At 43.1% G+C, this 19,613-nt stretch overlaps 2 protein-coding genes across 11 annotated transcripts in view; one reads left to right on the top strand and one right to left on the bottom strand.

Annotated features, from left to right (window-relative positions):
* The window catches only part of GPR137C (G protein-coupled receptor 137C), a 66,604-nt gene that overhangs the window by 23,364 nt on the left and 23,627 nt on the right, over positions 1-19,613 (top strand). For 2 of the 8 annotated variants that reach the window (XR_007774614.1, XR_007774617.1), the window contains exons 5-7: positions 530-655; positions 820-938; positions 3,401-3,712. Coding sequence is in view for 2 of the 8 variants with exons in the window: in XM_050954727.1 (XP_050810684.1) it covers positions 530-655; positions 820-938; positions 3,401-3,572 (417 nt within the window). In the remaining 6 variants the exon portion in view is untranslated. Of the gene's footprint in view, positions 1-529; positions 656-819; positions 939-3,400; positions 6,612-6,752; positions 9,378-18,255; positions 18,449-19,613 lie in introns of those variants that run through there. The other 6 variants (XM_050954727.1, XM_050954724.1, XR_007774616.1 and 3 more) reach the window with 5 other exon arrangements.
* Positions 11,754-19,613, bottom strand: part of ERO1A (endoplasmic reticulum oxidoreductase 1 alpha) — a 39,132-nt gene continuing 31,272 nt past the window's right edge. For 2 of the 3 annotated variants that reach the window (XM_050954707.1, XM_050954708.1), the window contains 7 exons: positions 18,718-18,744; positions 18,443-18,535; positions 16,464-16,710; positions 15,498-15,567; positions 15,035-15,121; positions 14,684-14,817; positions 11,754-12,228 (listed from right to left, as the gene is read on the bottom strand). In XM_050954707.1, coding sequence (XP_050810664.1) covers positions 12,168-12,228; positions 14,684-14,817; positions 15,035-15,121; positions 15,498-15,567; positions 16,464-16,710; positions 18,443-18,535; positions 18,718-18,744 — 719 coding nt within the window. In that variant the 3' untranslated portion in view covers positions 11,754-12,167. Of the gene's footprint in view, positions 12,229-12,991; positions 13,484-14,683; positions 14,818-15,034; positions 15,122-15,497; positions 15,568-16,463; positions 16,711-18,442; positions 18,536-18,717; positions 18,745-19,613 lie in introns of those variants that run through there. The other variant, XM_050954709.1, reaches the window with a different exon arrangement.

Here is a 19,613-nt window from a genome sequence, read left to right as displayed (position 1 = left end):
GTATAGAGCACATCTGTCTGTCATACCCTCTGCCTTAGAGCAGTGGTGGTGATGGGATACTAGCTGCCACATCGCTGTATACATGGGTGTGAGCCTCCCATGTACCACCCCATAATCTAGAAACATTCTGTAAGATGTCTTTTGACATGAACCCTTGCTCATATTGGTGTGGGGTCCATTTTCTACTCTAAGGAACTAGCCCAAACACCCCCTCCGCTCCCCCAAAAACTGAATAGGCTTGACATAGAAGCTCTCAGCTGAAATCTGTAGCAGCTGGTACTGGCCACTCAGTGGCAGGATACTGCCCTAGGTGGGCCACTGATCTGAGCCAGTCTGGGAGCTGTGGTGTGCAATGCTAATCCAAAATCTTTCTAGTTTTGAAATCCAAAAGCGCTTCCATGCACTGCATCCTAGTCTGTTTCTTGGAATCTCATCACTCTAGGGTAAATTTGTGTTTTGTTTTGTTTTTTTCAAAAGTGCTGTTTTAAAAACACAACCCTCCATGTTTAACCATAACCCCTGTTTCCAGATGCATGCAGAAGAAGTCAGTGGTGAAGAATATGTGGTGTTTGGAGTAGTCCTCTTCCTCTGGGAGCTGGTGCCAACCAGTTTTGTGGTGCTGTTCTTCCGGGCTCAGAGGCTAACTCAGAATTTGGTAGGATATGAACTAATTGTTCTAGGTTTAAGATCTTTTTCAAGTTGCTCTTTGCACATGAAACTTGTCTGGTTTACTTTAGCTAAATAGCTCTTTCCACTACATAATCTCTAGAAACAGTTGGGTGCTTTTTAAAAAAACAAACTTCCCCCCTCTATCAACAGACACCAGCTGGCATGATAAACAGTCACAGTTATAGCTCCAGAGCGTACTTCTTTGACAATCCAAGGCGATATGACAGTGACGATGATTTGTCAAGACTTGGTACAAGAGAAGGAGGAAGGTAGGTTGGGAGCTCTTTGGATATTCAGAATCACCATATGACTCTTGTGTGTGAGCAACAAATAGTGTCTACAGAGCAGCCAACTCCTGCTCTCTTAAGCCAAAGAATCTTTTCGGGCAAAGGGGCATAGAACTGGTAGACCAAATAAGGCAGTTCGTAGTGTAAGCTTTGGCTTGCACTAAGGACCTGAGATCTGAACTTACCCTGGTGGAAATCATGGACTTTGGCTACAGATGCTAACCACCATTGAAAATCGGGCCACTCTTGTGTGCTTAAAGTTGGAGAAGAGGAGTCTTTGTTAAAATGCATAGAAGTTTACAGGCATGTGTACCTGTAAACTAAAAACTGCTGATTTCCTGGTGAAGACTTGCAAGCTGCAGAAAGTCCTGGGTAAAGTGTGTGTGTGGTTGGGGGGAGGGGATGGGTTGGGTTTTTTGTTTTGTTTTTGTTTTTTTCTGGAGTAACAATTATTGCTTTATAACAGTCTTGAGACACAAGATGTATGAAAACTTAGTGGGATGTAGTGTTCTCCCCAGGCTGAGGTCCAGGAATTTCTCTGAGCTCATCTTGGTGTGATGGGTGCTCTAGAAATACCAACAGTCCTAGAAGTGACGAGTGAACTTGTGTATATTGGCTTTATTTTAGGGCTGTCAATTAATTGCTGTTAACTCACATGATTAACTCAAATTAATCGCACTTATAACAATAGACTACCACTTGAAAAACATCCAAAATATTTAATTTCTACATTTTCAATATTTATTTTAATTACAACACAGAATAGTGCACAGTACTCTCTCAATATTTTTGATTTACAAATGTATGTACAGTAAAAATGATAAACAAAATATTTTTCAATTCACCTCATACAAGTACTGAAATATAACCAAACGGCAGATTTTCCCTTTCATGATAGAGATTGCATAACTGCACTCAAACAAAACAGTGTAAAAGTTTAGCACCTACAAGTCCACTCAGTCCTCCTTCTTAGTATGCCAATTGCTAAGACAAACAAGTTTGTTTACATTGATGGGAGATACTGCTGCCTGCTTCTTATTTACAAGGTCACCTGAAAGTGAAAAACAGGCATTCACGTGACACTTCTGTAGGCGGCACTGCAGGGTATTTACATGCCAGATATGCTAAACATTCCTATGCCCCTTCATACTTCAGCCACCATTCCAGAGCACATGCTTGCATGCTGATGATGCTCATTTAAAAAAAAAAATGCATCAATTAAACTTGTGACTCTACTCCTTAGGTAGAGAATTTTTTGTCTCCTGCTCTGTTTCACCTGCATTCTGCATATATTTCATGTTATAGCAGTCTTGGGTGATGACCCAGCACATATTGGTTTTAAGAACACTTTCACAACAGATTTGACAAAATGCAAAGAAGGTACCTATGTAGCTGTAGAAATCTCACAGCATTTGACCCAAGGTTTAAGAATTGAAGTGCCTTGCAAAATCCGAGAGGGACAAGGTGTGGAGAAGGCTTTTAGAAGTCTTAAAAGAGCAACACTCCGATGCAGAAACTTCAGAACCCAAACCACGAAAAAAGAAACTGAACCTTATGCTGGTAGCATCTGACTCAGATGATGAAAATGAACATACATCGGTTAACTCTGCTTTGGATTGTTATCAAGCAGAACCCATCATCAGCATGGACACACGTCCTCTTGATCGGTGGTTGAAGCATGAAGGAACCTATGAATCTTTAGTGCCTCTGGCACTAAATATCTTGCAATGCCGGCTATTACAGTGCCATATGAACACCTCTTCTCACTTTCAGATTATGTAAACAAGAGGCAGGCAGCATTATTGCCTGAAAATTGAAACCAACCTTGTCTGAGTGATTTGGCTGGCCAAGAAGTGGGACTGAGTGGACTTGTGGGCTCAAAAGTTTTATACTGTTCATTTTATTTTGAATGCAGTTTTTTTACCTATTTCTACATTTATAAGATCAACTTTCCTGATAAAGGTATTGCATTACAGTACTTGTATGAGACGAGTTGAAAATTTTTGTTTTATAGTGCAAATATTTGTAACTGAGCACTGTACCCTTATTGACATTAATATATTAATGTAGAAAACACCATTTTCAATATTTTTGGATATTCTCTAGTTTAACAGTGCACTTAATGGCATGACTGATTTTTCATCACTTGACAGCTGCTTTTGGGGGAGGGGAGGGAGATGCTTAGCTTATGACACCCATTGGAAAGGGCCTGACCTCTTAGGTGCTGGACACCCACTCTCTGAAAATTAAGGACCCTTTAAGATGTCAACTTGAGCACCAAAATCACTGGTCACCTCTGGAAAGTTGAAGCTTTGGACAAAGCTTCCTAGCTGAAGCTACTTTCAACTTCTGTTTTGTATTAAAACTCCAGCGCTAGACAGCACAATCCTGGGATAACGCTAGACTCCCGTCTCTAACCAGTATTTCCCATTCTTCTCCCAAAGCTTGGCTACCCCTCCGTGCTCCGGCTGGTATGGCACTCTGACTGGAAGCGATAGCTGTGCGGTTATTCCCTATCTGAGTGGACCTAAGCCAGACACCGCCCCGCTGCTCTTCACGTGTAGTGATTTGGAAGCTAACAATCACCACAGCTTATACTCCACGCCACAGAACTGAAGAGCCCGCCAAGATTCACTTCTCTTGGGGCGGCTTTTGTGAGAGTCCGATCATTCTCCAAACATCTAACTCCATCTGCACAAACATTCCATTCTCTCTAGCAGCTGTAACCCAGGACCTGGAGACTTAAGCTGCGTGTGGTATGTAAAACTGTTACTCATGGTACCGTGTAGCAAAGGGAAGGTGAAAAATCTCTGGGAGCTTTTTTGGAGGGATGGGGTGCGGGGGGTCCAGTCTTCTCAAGATGCTTATTGGCAGCTAGAAGCACCAGAGCTGACTCACTAGACCAACATCAAGTGCGTATTTGCACTTTTATCTGCACATTCTGAAGGAACACCTCACACTCAGACTTCCCTTTGGAACAGCCGCGTCTGTTCCATGTTCCCCTTTTTAACTGCACATCCGTAGCTGGGAGAGGTGCGGTCGTCCTGCGAAGACAGGCGCGTCGATACGCAGGCCGTGCTGCACTCTGCGACCTGATCCGCTCCAAGGACAAATGCGCCCTCTTCAGAGAAACTGTGGGATTTACACTAATGAAGAAAGTTACCTAATGTATAATGTGCCATATTCACGCAAGACAAATGTAGTGTCTTTTTGCTGGGGATGTGGGCTTACTCTAACTCGGTCCTCGGGGCAGCAGACTGCTAAAACACTTTTAGCTGGACTGTGGGTTAAAGCTAACCTTCAAGCATGAATGTTGCAAAGGCCTTTAAAAGCCTGAACTCAATGGCTTGTACTAGCATGAAGGTCACAAACAGTAACAAGCTCTGCTCTTTTTTTAAACAGAAAAATGCCACCTAAAGCGAACAGAATGAGTGTGGTTACCGTGGTGAGAGCATGTGGCAATGAGGCCTGCTTCTTGCAGGGTGGCTTCTTCAAGCAAACCTAGCAGTCAGTCTGGATAAGTGGCGTGAGCATTTTTATTTTGGCCCAAACCCATCCATAACACGGCTTCTTTCATATTAGGATCTGTTCACTGCATTCCCTAGTGGAGCCAGTGCTTAATCTGCCTTTGGGAGAATAGCAATTTTATATTTATCCTGACTGAATATAAGCTAGAGGTCATTCTTAGAACATGAAAACTTCTCTTTGCTTTCATGGCTGCTTTCTCTGACCAAAATCATGAAGCCTGCAGTGTGGTACCTGCATGCCACTATTTGGGACTGCCTCAAAACTTCGAGTTCTCCTGTCTTTTCAGACTGTTTGAGGAATAAGTGTCCCATGACATTCCGCTGACCGCACTATAAAAGTAGTGCAATGTGACCTGAACTAAGGGGGCCCCTCGCATTGAAGTATTAGATAAATGTTGGCATCTCATTGCAGGGTGTGCACTGGAGGGTGGGTCTAGTGAGTGAGAAGCATTTAATGGAATGGTGTAGGCTTTTTAACAGCCAGGATTTTATTCTGGCAGGATGTTGGCCTTTAAATCACATTTTTAACTGTGTCTAAAAGCACCCAATTCAAAACAGGAAAGCAAGATGTGGCCGTAAGGATGCACAGGTGTTTGGATTAGGCTCTAAAGTGAACTCTTAAATACATTGTTGGTTTACATAGATTAGTAGCTCCTACAAGGAAAAGCATGCCTCTCTGGCAGAGCTGCTATCTCCAGCCTGTAGTAGGCTTCCCCCAGGATCTCTCCACCTTTAGCATTCCTTTTTGAAGCTGAAACTGGAAATGGTTGGCATATGTTGCTGATCAGCAGGACTAGCTCCTGCCATCAACTGCATGCACTTTCCAAGGGTGTGCTTTGTTTTTAAACTTGAATTAAGATTTGATGTTAGAGTAAAACTTTACTGAGGGACTGAGCAGGACCACATAATCTGTAGGACAGTGGGGAAGTGTCGTGTCCCCCCTGTAGACAAGTGGGGATACCGCTGGCACATGGAACATGACTGAAGCGACTGTCGAGCCTTTAAAACGCTGATTCCCAGGCTCACAGCTGTATGGTGGGGGACGGGGACACACACACACACACACACACACACACACTTTTCCAAGAATAGACTCTTTGGTTCTCAAAGAAGGTAACAGAGACTTGGGGGCAGGCCTAGGATCTGTGTGGGGAAAACATTTGAGCGCCCCATGAGCATATCGACATCCTTGCTGTTACTGAGCTACTTCTGAACCCCCTCTCTCTGTATAACCCCCACCCAGAAACTGAGCAGCTGGCTCGAGGTGTAGCAGGTCCTCTAATGTCCTCATTTTACACTCTTGCTCACTGGTCCAAAACCAAGGCAACCCGTGCTCTTTCCTCTAAAGGCTCGGAGACTATTCTTGGCAGATCACTTGGTCCTTCTTGCTCCAATACTTGAGCTAGAAAGGAGATTTATTTTAGCTTCAATTGTACGACCCGTCTCATTACCTAGGGTGGGATTCAGAAACCGGTTGCTCTGTCTTCATCGCCGCTTGACTTATGGTGAAACTAGCTAAGGACCTGGACTCCAGCCGCAGTCCTTCTCTTCCCCTCCCATAAGTCACCAAAGACGCAAAGTTCAGCCACTGGCCCCTGTTCTTGCTTAAAAGAAAAAAAAGTCCAAAGCACTAGGAGCACTTTAAGTTTCCTTTGGAGGGAAGGGAGTGTTGCGCAAAAAAAAAAGGGCTACTGGCTCATTGTTCATATTGCACTGACGCACAGAACGACAAGATGATCTTCCTCTCATTAGGATCACAGATCAGGGCCGTGAGTCTCGTTGCTTAAGTGTGTACCAGTGAGTGACTAGCAAACGTTTTTTGTTTTCTATTACTTTGTATAGATGGCCATTAATGTCAGAACTGCGACCGCTCGGCATGGGGCCGGCCTTGTGTTTTACTGAAGTAATTTATAGCTGACGTGTACAATGACTTTTATATGCATAGTTGCCTTTCATTCCATTTTTTTTTTTTTTTTGGTAATGGTTTAACTGTTTTTCTCAGCTTCACAGCCAGTTGAGAGCTGGTTGCACCAGGAAGCTGTGGCCAATGAATGTACCTATTTGTTGTTGTTCACTAAACTGTAACCAAGCACTACTATGTTGAATAAAAAATTCTTCTGTGCTATTTTTGGGCATCTGGGCTGAGTTCTGCCAACTGGGCTCTCTGCATCACTTGTCCACTCATCAATGGACTCTACTCCAATTTAAAATATTTAAAGCCATGTTATTTCTCTTTACTCCCCTCCCCCCTATTGCTGCATTCCTGCAGAGATCCAGCTTCCACTCGCTTGCTAAAGGGACACTCCTATAAAGGCTCTAAGAGGAATCTTCTGGCTTGAAGAACAAACTGAGGAAAGTGATACTACTATCTAGGTCTCGGCCTCCTTCACAAGCATTCCCCATGGCACCCACCAGCCCCATCTTGTAGGAGAGCTGTCCTAAGGTGGATCGGCTGGAAGGGTCAAGTGACTCTTGATGCAGGAAAACCACAGGCATAAGATCTCTGCAGAGCCCAGTCTGCAACTTGCCAATCCACGAGGTGACTCAGGGCCTCTTAGTGACTCTGTATTTGTAACAAGAGCAGTAGATGCGTGCGGCTGCAGCACGAAGCAGAATGAAGATAGGTGGGTAAGAGCAGTGAGGGCCTGACCTTCCTCAAGGTGAGGTGCAAGCTACGCTTGACATTGCATCTCAGCCCTCCTTCCCGCACCTTATTCTGTCCTTCAACCCTCTATCTCCGCTCTTTGGAATGTAGGAGGAAAAGGCTCTAGCGCTCCTCTCCCCAGTTCGTAAGCACAAGGTGTGGTGTCAGAGCAGCCACCATGCTTGAATGGAGTTTTCCTTTACAGGGAAACATACTTCTGGCCCGTGCACCCAGCCTTGATTCTAGCCAAGTGCCCTCTGGCGATGGGATGAGCTGAGAACCCACCCTCTGCTGTAACAAGGCAGATGCGTAAGTGGAGGTTCTGGGCCCTGTAGCATGATGCACTTAAAACTCATTTTGGGGGGAGACAACATGCCAGGCCTGGGGGGCAGCACCTCCTGAGCCAGTAACACACCCATGGGGAGAGTAGACAAGGCACCTGAGGTATGTGTGTCAGGCATTGTGGGGAGAGGGGGAGACTCCATGAGGAGTTGTTTCAGGCAAACATCCCTCCTCTCTTGTGTGAGGCTTAAAGGCCTTGCAAATCTGATGGGCCCCTCCCAGACACCAAAGACAGGAGGTGTGCAGGTTGCCCATGGGCAGAGGCTTGCTGCAGGAGCTACAGCATTTGAAGCTCTGGGGCTGCATGTCCTGGAGCCCTGCAAAGAAGAAGTCCCCACCCCCCCAACTGCTAAAGACTATACTTAACAACTAAAGAGGACAATGAACAGTGGGTAACTATATACAAAGATAAGTAGAAGAGCTAGGGCTTAGGGGAGCACTTGCAAGCAAGAGACCACTGTTCCAACAACTGCACTGGGGGTAAGGAGCAACTCGAGGGGCATTGGGCCAGCAGGGTCATATATAGAACATTATATGGAGGCTCCAGGGGGCTCCACAGCTGGCCTGACTGGTAGCTGCTAGGGAAAAGTTTCCAACATCTGTGCACAGGGCGTGTGCATACACCTAACTAGAAGTGATATGAGCAAGCACTCGCCAAAGAACATCACATTTAGCTTCCCTCCTCGTTACCTGCGCAGAGACCAACCAGGCCTGGAGCCAGCCATGTCCCTAAGCTGCCAGAAGCAGCCAATGCAGGGACTGCTGTGCAGGAAGAGGAGGAATAAAATAGGATCGAGCTAGGGCCCCCATACCCTCAGCCCCCCTCTCCCTCTAGGGGCAAAGCAGCACCCAGCTGGTGCCTCCCTGCCTGTGATCTTGGGGACTCCAACCAGTAGCAGCAGCTGCCAGAGCAGGGACCTCTAAACAGAACTTTTTTACAATGTTAACTGGACTGTCTCTGCCCTGTGCTGCTTGGCTCTTTGTTCCAACCATCTCCCTTCCCCCAGTCCCTTCACCTCAGCTTTATTCCTCCCCAGCCTCTCTCTTCTCCCCTGCCCAGTCCCCCTTCCCTCAAATGGTCCCCTCTCTTCTGCTGATCCCCTCCTAACTAAATTCCCCCACCTCAATAAACCATGGCACTACCTTGCCAGTGGCCACCCTCCTGCTGCACAGGTGTTTCCCCTGTCCCACCCATTGGGCCTATTTAGATCCTAAGCTCTCCAAAGCCAGGCCTGTTGTGACTGTGTCTATATGCAGTACTTTGCCCAGTGACACTACCCTGCTAAACATGGTCAATATAACAAAGGCTGGGCCTAGCTCTTGGCTCAAAGAGCATTCCATGTCCATCCTTTTCTGCATTGCCTAGTGATGGAAATCAAAATGATTTGTAGCTTTGCATGGAAGCAGCCTGCCCTACTCATGACACATGTCCACTCTTGGTGGTAGAACAGAACTTGCATGCTCAGTCACTAACTTGATAGCAGAAAATCTGAAAAAATCCACCCATTTTCCTCCTTTTCCCTAAGGGAGTAGAGTTTAGCACATAACCCTAGCCGCTGCTGCCATCAGTCATTATCAAACAGCAAAAGACTGAGGTGATTTCCTTCCAGGAACAGTGTTTAACCAGTGGTTGGTTGCACTGGACAATGAAACCCAGTGGTGGATGTTGCCAGATGTGATGGAGGTTAGTTAAAAGCCAGGGCTTGGAAAAAAATACATGTGGCTGTCATGAGCAGGAAACTTTTGAGAGTTGGCAGCAGAGGAGGGGAACAGAGCAGGTTCTACCCAATTTTGCCACTGCTGCTTGCTCAGAAAAAATGCAAGCAAGAGTAGGGGCGCTGCACTTGACAAAGACCTTCTCAGTGCATTCCTGGTTGGGGAAAGAATTGCTTTTTCCAACCAACAATGGTGGAGGAGTCAGGCCCTACAGTTGCTCAGTTTTCCAGAGTGAAACATACTGTCTGACCTGTTACAGCTGGGACAGTTATTGGAGAGCTAGGAACCAGTACCAATCTCGACTGGCACAATGCTGTTGGTCAGAGATTGTGAGGAAGAGAGGAGGCATATGCTCATGTACACGTCTTCCCCATACATGCCAGGGTGGTGGAGCAGGGAAGAACGTTTTCCTCCATCCTGAGAGCAGCTTTTGGAAATCCAAACTTCAGACACACATTAGCCAAGGTAAGGCATATTGAGAATGAAACCCAGGACCAGGGCCCAGAGATAGCACTCTTGGGGGGAACCCTGGCATCCCTTTTCCCAACATCTTGTTGGTATGTAGAATCATAGGACTGGAAGGGACCTCAAGAGGTCCAGGCCCCTGCAATCATGGCAGGCTTAGGTATTATCTAGACCATCCCTGACAGGTGTTTGTCTCACCTGCTCTTAAAAATTTCCAATGATGAAGATTCCACAAGAGCCGTAGGCAACTTATTCTAGTGCTTAACCACCCTGACAGGAAGTTTTTTTCCTAATGTCCAACCTCAACCTGCCTTGCTGCAATTTAAGCCCATTGCTTCTTGTCCTATCCTTAGATTAAGAACAATTTTTCTCCCTCCTCCTTGTAACAACCTTTTATGTGCTTGAAAATTTATGTTCCCTCGGTCATCTCTTTTCTAGACTAAACAAACCCAATTTTTTCAATCTTCCCTCATCAGTCACATTTCTAGATCTTTAATTTTTTTTTTTTTTGTTGCTCTTCTCTGGACTTCCTTCAGTTTGTCCAAATCTTTCCTGAAATGTGGCACCCAGAACTGGACACAATACTCCAGTTGAGGCCTAATCAGGGCAGAGTAGAGCAGAAGAATTACTATATTGTCTTACTTACAATGGTCCTGCTAATACATCCCAGATTTTAGGGTTTTGTGGGGGTTTTCCTGCAAGTGTTACTGACTCTTATTTAGCTTATGGTCTACTATGACCTCCAGATCTCTTCCCACAGTATGCCTTCCTAGGCAGTCATTTCCCAGTTTGTATGTGTGCGATTGTTTCTCCCTAAAGGGAGCACTTTTTGCATTTGTCCTTATTGAATTTCATCCTATTTACTTCAGACCATTTCTCCAGATCATTTTGAATTTTAATCCTATCCTCCAAAGCACTTGCAACCCCTCCCAGCTTGGTACCATCTTCAAACTTTATAAGTATACGCTGTATTCCATTATCCAAATCATTGATGAAGATACTGAACAGAACCAGAACCAGACCCAGAACTGATCTCTATAGGACCCCCTCGTTATGCTCTTCTATCATCACTGTGAACCACTCATAACTACTCTCTAGGAACGATTTTCCAACTAGTTTTGCACCCACCTTATAGTAGCTCCATCTAGGTTGCATTTCCCTAGTTTGTTTGAGGTCATGTGAGACCGTATCAGAAGCTTTACTAAAGTCAAGATGTACCACATCTACCACTTCCCCCCCCATCCACAAAGCTTGTTACCCTGTCAAAGAAAGCTATCACATTGGTTTGCCACAATTTGTTCTTGACAAACCCATGCTGACTGACTTACCTTATTATCTTCTAGATATTTGCAAACTGATTGCTTAATCATTTGCTCCACTATCTTTCTGGGTACAGAAGTTAAGCTGACTGGTCTGTAATTCCCTGGGAATTACACTAGAAGTTTCTCACCTGCTGAGGGAGATGTGCCAGTCTCATCTCAGCCTCTGGGGAAGAAGTGTCTGGCAACCTTTAAGACCTGCAGTGATTGCTGATGCACCAAGATTCATTTGTACAGAACCATTCTGGCTTTGACTAGGAGTCAGACTCAGCATATTGTACTCCAATTACCCTTCTAAAATAGGGTTAAGGGGAAAGTGTAGTCAGAGCAAAATACTGTTTTAGGCTTTGTCTACACAGGGTTTCACCAGTTTCACTTTAACTGGGTTTTTAAAATGGATTTAAATTGACACACACCTCTGTGTGATCACTTAGTAATCAGTTTGAGCTAAACTGCTATAATTGACTTGAGCTAAACTGTAACAAGCCTGGTAACTGAAATAAAGTGCATCCATACAGGGATTTGCACTGCTTTAGAATCACACCTTTAGTTCAATTGGTGCAGCTTTCTCCTGTTGACAAACTCTTAGAGGGGACACGAAGCAGTTCTTTATATAGCATCAACTATGAAGTTTAGGTAGATCCTCTAAGCTAGAGTGTAGTATGCCCCAGGACTGTACCAAGGGAAGAGTTTTTTTTCTATTTTACACCCTCACAAAATGTTGCCTTTAAAACAACTTAAATGGTGAGGTCTGGAAGAAACTACGGAACACAGACAACCCCTAGTGAGTTACTATACTTGTATTTTGTATTTCTGCATTTGTCTAGCGTCACATTTTCACCAACACCGTCAATTTCCAAAGGCAGACAAAAACAGGTACGTTTTACCCAAGGAAGGAGTGCAGCACATATTTAAATCATTAGTCAATGGTTCAAAATTATCTTCAAAAAAATAAAAATTGATCATTTTACTTTACACATAATCAAATCTTTCTTCCCCACCCCACCCCTTTACAAAAATCAGCTTCTTTGTACAAAAGACTTGGTCTCAGCAGGTTACTGACGCAATCATTCTGTAAAGTGAAGAGTTCTTCCAGTGTCTTTTCCTTTTTTGGTTGCCTGAAGTGTGAAGGAAATCTGATTTTCCTCTGTTTTATAGAAAACAATTAAAAAGGTCAGTCTTTTTCCGTCAGACAAATTCACTGTACATTTCGTAACAAGTTCTTGAAGTTTTCCAGCTCTCTAATGCTAGTTGAAATCCTGTAAGCAAGAGAAAAGAGGAAAAAAGTTCAGAGAAATCTAAAATACACAAAAGGTCTCATTTTAAATGTTTTTCTATAAATGTAAATAACATTAGAAAACAGTTCTTGTAGCTAAGGATTTTGCATGTTAAAAGGGATTATGGAACTGAAACAAGTTTTGCTGACTCATTTTAAAGCCAGATGTAAAATTATTATACGTTCTCAATCAGAGTAAGAGAAGTGGACCCTTCCTAAATAGAACGTTAGCTCAGGTGTGGTCAAGTACACTTGCTCAACAGAGGTTGTCATGAAGCCAACTATACAATTAAAACAGCCATTCAGAGGGGTTGTCGAAACAACTTACAGATAAACTGGTGTTTATTTTCAAAGTTTCTGAAGTGCGCACACCAAGTCAGTTTATTGCAAAATGCACTTTGCTACTGGAGGTTTGGCATCAGTGAGAAAATCACCAAGGCAACTCCCCTGCTGAACTTCTCATGTTTTTACAGCAATGTATGCTCCTTCACTGTATTCTCGTTTCAAACAGAGCAGTAGTTCCCAAACTTTAACAACCTGTGAACCCCTTTCACTAAAATGTCAAGTCTCGCAAACCCACTCCTAAAAATGAATATTTCCAGGGTTTTTCTCCTTTATCGGAGTATAAATTATAAAAGCAGTGATCTTGGAAATATAAAATTTTGTTTTTATGACATGCTTATTAGACACTAATTGATTATTATTCATCATTACAGTATTTTATTACATTATGAAAACGGGAACACTCTTCCAAGATCTCACTTTCGTAGCTTGTATCACTCTGAATAAGGCTGTTAGAAGACAAAGCTCCTATGTTTCATCAAGGAGTATCAGATGTGAAACAGGAGGAAGGTATTTAAGAAGCCAACTCAAAGAGTTCCTCCTACACAAGCATTCAGGTCTTGAGCAGTCCAGGCAAAAAACGCACGTTACAACAAAGCTTAAACTTGCTCTTCATAATCATTTTTAAAACAATAGTAGCTGCCTATTGAATTTTAAAAACAGCAAAAAATATCCACCTCCCTTTCCATTTCTTATAAGGATACCTGAAGTTTAAATCTCCTCAGTGTGATAGAGATGCTTGCTTTGATCTTGGAAGTCTAGGGGCTCCAGGCTGCTGGCCCCATGGTGGCCGGAGTTCCTAGGAACAGCTCTGTCCACCATTAGGGAATTTTTCCCCGAGAACCTGTAACACTTAGCGAACCTTCAGGAGTTCACAAACCCCAGTTCGGGAACCACTGAAATACAGGATACCGACTAGCTGATCTGAAGGTAATTTACAAACATATGATGGAGTAAAGAACATTTCAGTTTGTCTTGATGTAGTTAAATGTTTGTTTTACAAAGCACTTCCAGCTGGTACAGATGGGAAGAGAAAGTGGAATGAAAGACCCTTCTTGCTGAATATAGCTTCATACTGGGGTTGACACTCGTTCATAGTACTTTAGCACATAAAAGGACATGGCGGGGGGAGGGAATGATGGGGAGGGGGGAATCTCAGTGTCATTAATCAGCTTCCTTTGGAAATATTCACCTGTGGAGTACTCCCAGTTTCATACAAGCTGTTTTCTAAGGTCCCATTAAATCAGCACATCAAAAAGTGAACTGCAGTAGCCAGAACTCCCTTTTAAAAAGGATGGCAGCAGCACTGAGTGGTTTATTTTTTGTCTCTCAGCACAAGCTGAAAAATAACCCGCTGAAGAAAGTGCTTAATGTTTTCCAGACCAACTTATCTACCCTGGAGTTTTCCCCCTGCCGTGTGCTACTAACTGGCGTTACTGGGGATAATACTCAGAGGCTTGGTTTGAAATTAATGTAGCTATAAACCAGGATTACGAAACTTTAAAAGCCAGCAACTTGGTGCAAAGAATCTCACAGAAAACCTGTTAGCCAACTAAGAACTCCAGACCTGTTAACCGAACAAAGGGGCAGCGTGTAACTGTCTTTCTTTTGAAAGGCTTCTTTTATCCACAGCTAAGTGTCAGCCAAACCTCCCCAGCTCCCAAAGAGCCTAACTGATGGATGCCTGTTAAACAGAACTCTTGTAAATAGATGTACCAATTTTCTTTTAAAACTTAGAAGCTTTAAGGTCAGCCTCCATGCTGAACAGGCCTGATAATGGGTACCTTTGTTGAAGGACAATGTGTTCCTAAAACAGATACATGCAATTTTGTACAGACTTCTGAATTCTTCATATAAGAGCCTTGAGTATTAACTTTAAATCACAGAAAATGAAACAGAAATCATTGTTTATTCCTACTTTAAACAATATCAAAACCATCAACTGAAGTTTAGAAGTGTCATTATCAAGAAGTTTGATCAGATTTTGAAGAGTTAACACTGCAGTTACTAATCACAGTACATGTTTTTTATTTGCATGCACCACCTTACATTTTATTTAGATTGGAAAAAAGCAAAACACAGAATTTTAAACTAACCTTCCAAAAGCATTGAAGAAGGAGACGATTTCTTGTCTCGTTAGCTGGAATCCGTAAGAGGGGCCGCTTTCTGGCATGTTTTCTATCAGTTTTTGTGAAAAGAGGATCTTCAGCGCCGTACCTAAGCCCTGAGTCTGTGCAGTGTAAATAAAACAGTAGTAAGTGTGCCATTTGGTTAGCAAATTAACTTCACTTCCCATCACTTTATTTGAACAGATTCATACAAACAACAAAGTCATCTTAACTGAGTGGATTCATTTATTATGTATGTTGTAGTAACACCAAGGAGCCCCAGTCATGGACCAGGACCCTGGTGCTGTACAAATAGAACAAATTGCTTATTGGACTTACTTGCAGCTTTCCCCAAAGGCGACATTTTAAACACCCAACGCAGTCCATAATTCTTGAAATATTCCTAAAATGGAGCCTAAATTCCTCCTTAAAAAAAAAAAAAGAGGAGGACTTTTAAATACAAAACATCATTGTTACATGGTTATTAAGAGATTTAAAAACCACGTCGATTAGTTAGTGCCTAAGGAAATGCTTTCAGGTATTAGGGGCTCTATCAGGCAGGCTGTACCCTACATGTACCCTTTTCCCAGACAGGTTTTGTGGTGCAACTGAGCTTTCTACCATTAGCAGAAGTGCTAAGAAAACTAGTGTATATGTTTACTCCAGCTGGATATTTCTGGTCTAGTAACTTAAGCATATCAATGTCTTATGATGTCATATTCAGTCTGATAACCCACCATGAGAAGAACTTTATCCTGTCAGCAAGTAGTCTGAGGAAGGGGGGCACAAGATGAACAATTACCTTTAGTTTAGCAGCTTCCTTTTTATTTCCAGCAAAAAATGAGTTTTCATCAAAATGCAAAGGGAAGGACCTGAAGCAAGAACAAACATGGTGAAATTTGTAAAAATCCCTAAGTGACAGGAGCTTACACCCCATTTTCAAGTGATTTATGCACTTTGGCTCCTAAGTCTCACTGAAAGTCAAAGGCAATTAGACACCCAAGTCACTTAGGAATCTAAATTCCATTTTCAAAAGTCATTTGGGCTCTGAATCTCATCATTGAAATCTATTGCATTCACTTAAAACTTCTCATACCAAACCTCATTTTTATAATAAAAATGAGTTATCCATGTCTCAGTCACGAACAATAGGAGACCGGGCATGGGAAACTGATGAACTACAGCAACTCCTATGCGACCGAGGGCCAGATTCTAATCTGACCTGATCTGCCCCAGACATCCAACATTAGAGTCTTGCCCTATATCCACAATCATCTCTTTTAAAATGATTTTGGACTGAAACGTAAAGCTAGTACTAGAGTTCCGCAGACCAGTCAGATAGAAAGTAAGTTTCAGGACTGACAACTAGACAGTTATTAAAACTCAGTTCTGCGAAAGCTTAAAGACAACCTAAACTATTAAACAGTGGGGTTAGTACCTGGGTTGACCGTTTGAATGCAAATACCTGGGCAAGCCACTTAGCCTCTCTGCGCTAACAGAACTGCCCTGTCCCACCGGGGTGTTATGAAGTTAAGTATATTAAAAGAATGTGAAGCGCTTTGAGATCTACTGATGAAAAGCTCTGTGTGAGAGCTAGGTATTATTACTACTGAGAGTACACTGGAATACCACTAATAACAATTAATATCATTAGCTGACCCATACCATCCCACTACAGAAAAAAAAAATCTCATTTTCTAAAACATTTTAAGTAGGAGAGACTAAGACGTGCATAGCTGCTCACTATTCTCTTTCCAGCATTATTTACTTGGTTAGGTGAAGGATTTCCAGCAGTTGGTTTTTGGCGTGTATGTCTCTGTTTTCATTCCCCGTGAACAACTGGAATCCTGGGCGCTCAAAGAATGGCAGAACTTTCGACATTGCCCGTAATTCAATTAGGTACAGGAAATACAGGTTCTTGAGCCTCTTGGGACCTTCTCCTTGAGTAAGGACTTCATCAAATCTGTGCTGAAACTCAGTAATGTTGTGTCCCCACTTTGTCCCCGACCACGTATCTTAGAGAGGAGAAGAAAGAGGAAAGGGCAGCTTTGAAAATTGGGCAGTAAACTTCTTTCCCACTACGCCATGCAGGTGGGTAAAGGTAATTTTTAGAATTTAATGTTTACAGCACTCAGGCCTGGTCCACAACAAAGTTGCCCTAGCTTTTTATACTGATTTATAACCTAACTTCCTATAAAACCCTGTGTGGACATTCTTAAATCATCTTACTGGCTTATACTGGTAAATTTACAGGTACAACCTAAATCAAGTTAAGCAGTTTTAAACTGATCTACGCATATTTAAACTGATGCAACCCTCTGGGTAATTCAATTTGTTTTTAGAACAACTTTAGTTAAGCTGGTGTAATTTGCATGAACACAAGGCCTTAGCAGTATTCAATCCACTGATCTCTTAGTTTAGCATACACTGATTGATGCCGCAATTTCCTTTGTCTCTTCATTCCTATCCTCAAAAACCATTAATTCATTGCAAAATTCAGAGAGGCATCTTTGTTATGGGATGATTTCCTGTGCAGGAAGACAGAGTGAGCTTCCCTGTTTAATTCTGGTTGCAATGAGTGCTGGACCCAGAGCTGCAGGCATTCCTGGATGAAATGAGTGATGCCAGTGCACAGAGAGGTTTTATGCTGCCTTTTTAACTAGACATGCAGCAAAATAAAAAGTGATTTGTCCAAATGAGGACTAGTGAAAATATTTTGTGTTCAAGCTCCTAAAAAGAGTCTGTAAATGAGAGAAACTACATACAAAGGTCAGAGATGTAACCATCATCTGGTAGCTAACTGACCCGGTGTGGGATAAAGACACACTGTAGTCACAAGTTACAGACACTTAACCAGAGAGTCTGTTAAACAAGAACTGTTGTACTAAGAAGTCTTAAGGAATCCTGTCGTGTGCAGTTGTCTGTCTGTACAAGCAGTGTATGACAATTCTTGGCCAATTCTGAGGAGTCAGAGGTCATTTGAATCATGCTACTGAGAAATATGGACCAAAATTTTCAAAGCTGGGTGTCTAAACTCAGGCATCTAAGTCCATATTTAGGTACCTCAAGAAAAGCAGTGTACATGTCCTGGGAAAAGTTAAAGAATCTTGGAAAATCTTAATAGATCAGAATCTCTGCGAGAAATTGCTGCTAAACTTACTGTAATTGAGCAAAGCATGAAGGGTTAACCAGATTGACAGGTACGGCTGGGTCAGAGGTGGAAAGTTACTCCAAAGTGAGCTGTGACGAGAATCTGGAGGCGTGTAAGGGGCAAAGGGCAGGCATTTTCAAACCGGAGTGCCTAAAGTGAGCCCCATTCAGGCAGTTCAGTATAAGGTGCGGAATGCCAGCAGCTCCGTTCAGCAGAGAGATGTGGATGCTCAGCACTTCTGAGCATGTGCCAGTTTTGATTCAGGTGCCCAAATATGGATTCAGGAGCCTAATTTATGGTTTGAATTTTTTAGCTTTGGTTTCCAATTACATTTTTTTAAAATTAAGACTTCGAAAGGCATTTAGAGAATTGTATACCCAAACCTCATGCGACTTATTTCCACATCCAGCTGTCATCTGTGTATAAGGGAAGAATGAGAAGAACTAAGGGAGAAGAGGAGAGCGAAGCTGGACCCAAACCCTGCTGAAATGGGCTACCAGCTAGTATTTTACTAAGCAGTGGAAGTCAATTCCCATCTCAGCTGCCTGCAGAAGCAGCCTGGCTCTTCACGAAATAAGGCAGAAAGTCACACCCACCTTGCAAGAGGTACCTGGCACTCAAATGGATGTTGATGCTTGCATGTAGGCCAGAAATGAGTTTGTAGAAAGCTCTCTTCTCTACGCAGAGGCCTGAAAGGAAAACGAGTCGATATGTAAAATGATAAAGCATGTGTCTGAATTTCCTTCCCTCGCAGTTATTAGAGATCTAATTTAATCACAATTTGCTTTGGCAATTAATGCCCCGCTCCCCACATCACCACCACAGAAAGTCCATTTTGTATCACTCTCAAAAGAACAAACCAAACCATTACCTTCCAGCCAACTGTAAAATGAATTCCCTGCAAATGAAGAAACAAAACAGTCACGAGAGCTTTGACAAGGAAAATTTAGCACACTGATCAAAATTAATCACCTAAAACATGTTACAAATTTGTTCAATGCTGTCCTCAGCGCACACAAAACAATTCAGAAAAAGTTACAGGCTAAGAGGGAATCCATGCATCTCCGTTCCTATTAGGTAATTCTTGTCATAACCTCACAGCTGGTTTTGGTGTCACAGTAGGATTGGTGGACAGGCTAAGGTGATGATCTGGCAATCAGAACACCCCGGCCAGACCCCTGAACCGATCAATGCAGAGCTGCAATGACTTCGGTGAGACTGCACGGGCACAAAAGTTTGCCCACGCCAATCTGATTCAGGATCGGGGCAGGTTTTTCCAAGAGAGGGCACACAAAACCCTGTTGAAAGGGCCTCAAAGGTGACTGGCACCAATGTCAGACTCAACATTTGCTAGCAGCTAAAGACAGGCTACTGACATTGTAGCAAAGCAAAGCTAGTGTCTTTTCCATCCATATGAGCAGGAGCTGAGAGCACTGAACTGCAAAAGAATAACCCCAACCCCAGGGGAAGTGGCGGGCAACAGTTTGCATCCCTTTGTGGGAGGGAAAGAGGGACCAAACGGTTTTATTACTGACAGAAGAGACAGCATTATAACAGAGAAATAAAAACAAGGCAAAGATCAGCGCAATCTACAGCCATCTCATAAACCGGGACTTCGTATTTGCTCGCTGCTGGGTGACAGAAGAAAATGTAGAGAAAGAACAAAGCAGAGAGAAACAAGCCACAGGGAACAAAGGAAGGAGAACAGGCAGAGCATATGCACAGGCTGAGTCCTGCACGGCACTAAATGCTCCTACGATGTATACA

The sequence above is a fragment of the Gopherus flavomarginatus genome, chromosome 5 (assembly GCF_025201925.1).
Source record: "Gopherus flavomarginatus isolate rGopFla2 chromosome 5, rGopFla2.mat.asm, whole genome shotgun sequence".
NCBI classification, from domain to species: domain Eukaryota; kingdom Metazoa; phylum Chordata; order Testudines; family Testudinidae; genus Gopherus; species Gopherus flavomarginatus.
Note: the sequence above shows the minus strand (reverse complement) of the source record. Positions and strands in the feature narration are given on the sequence as shown.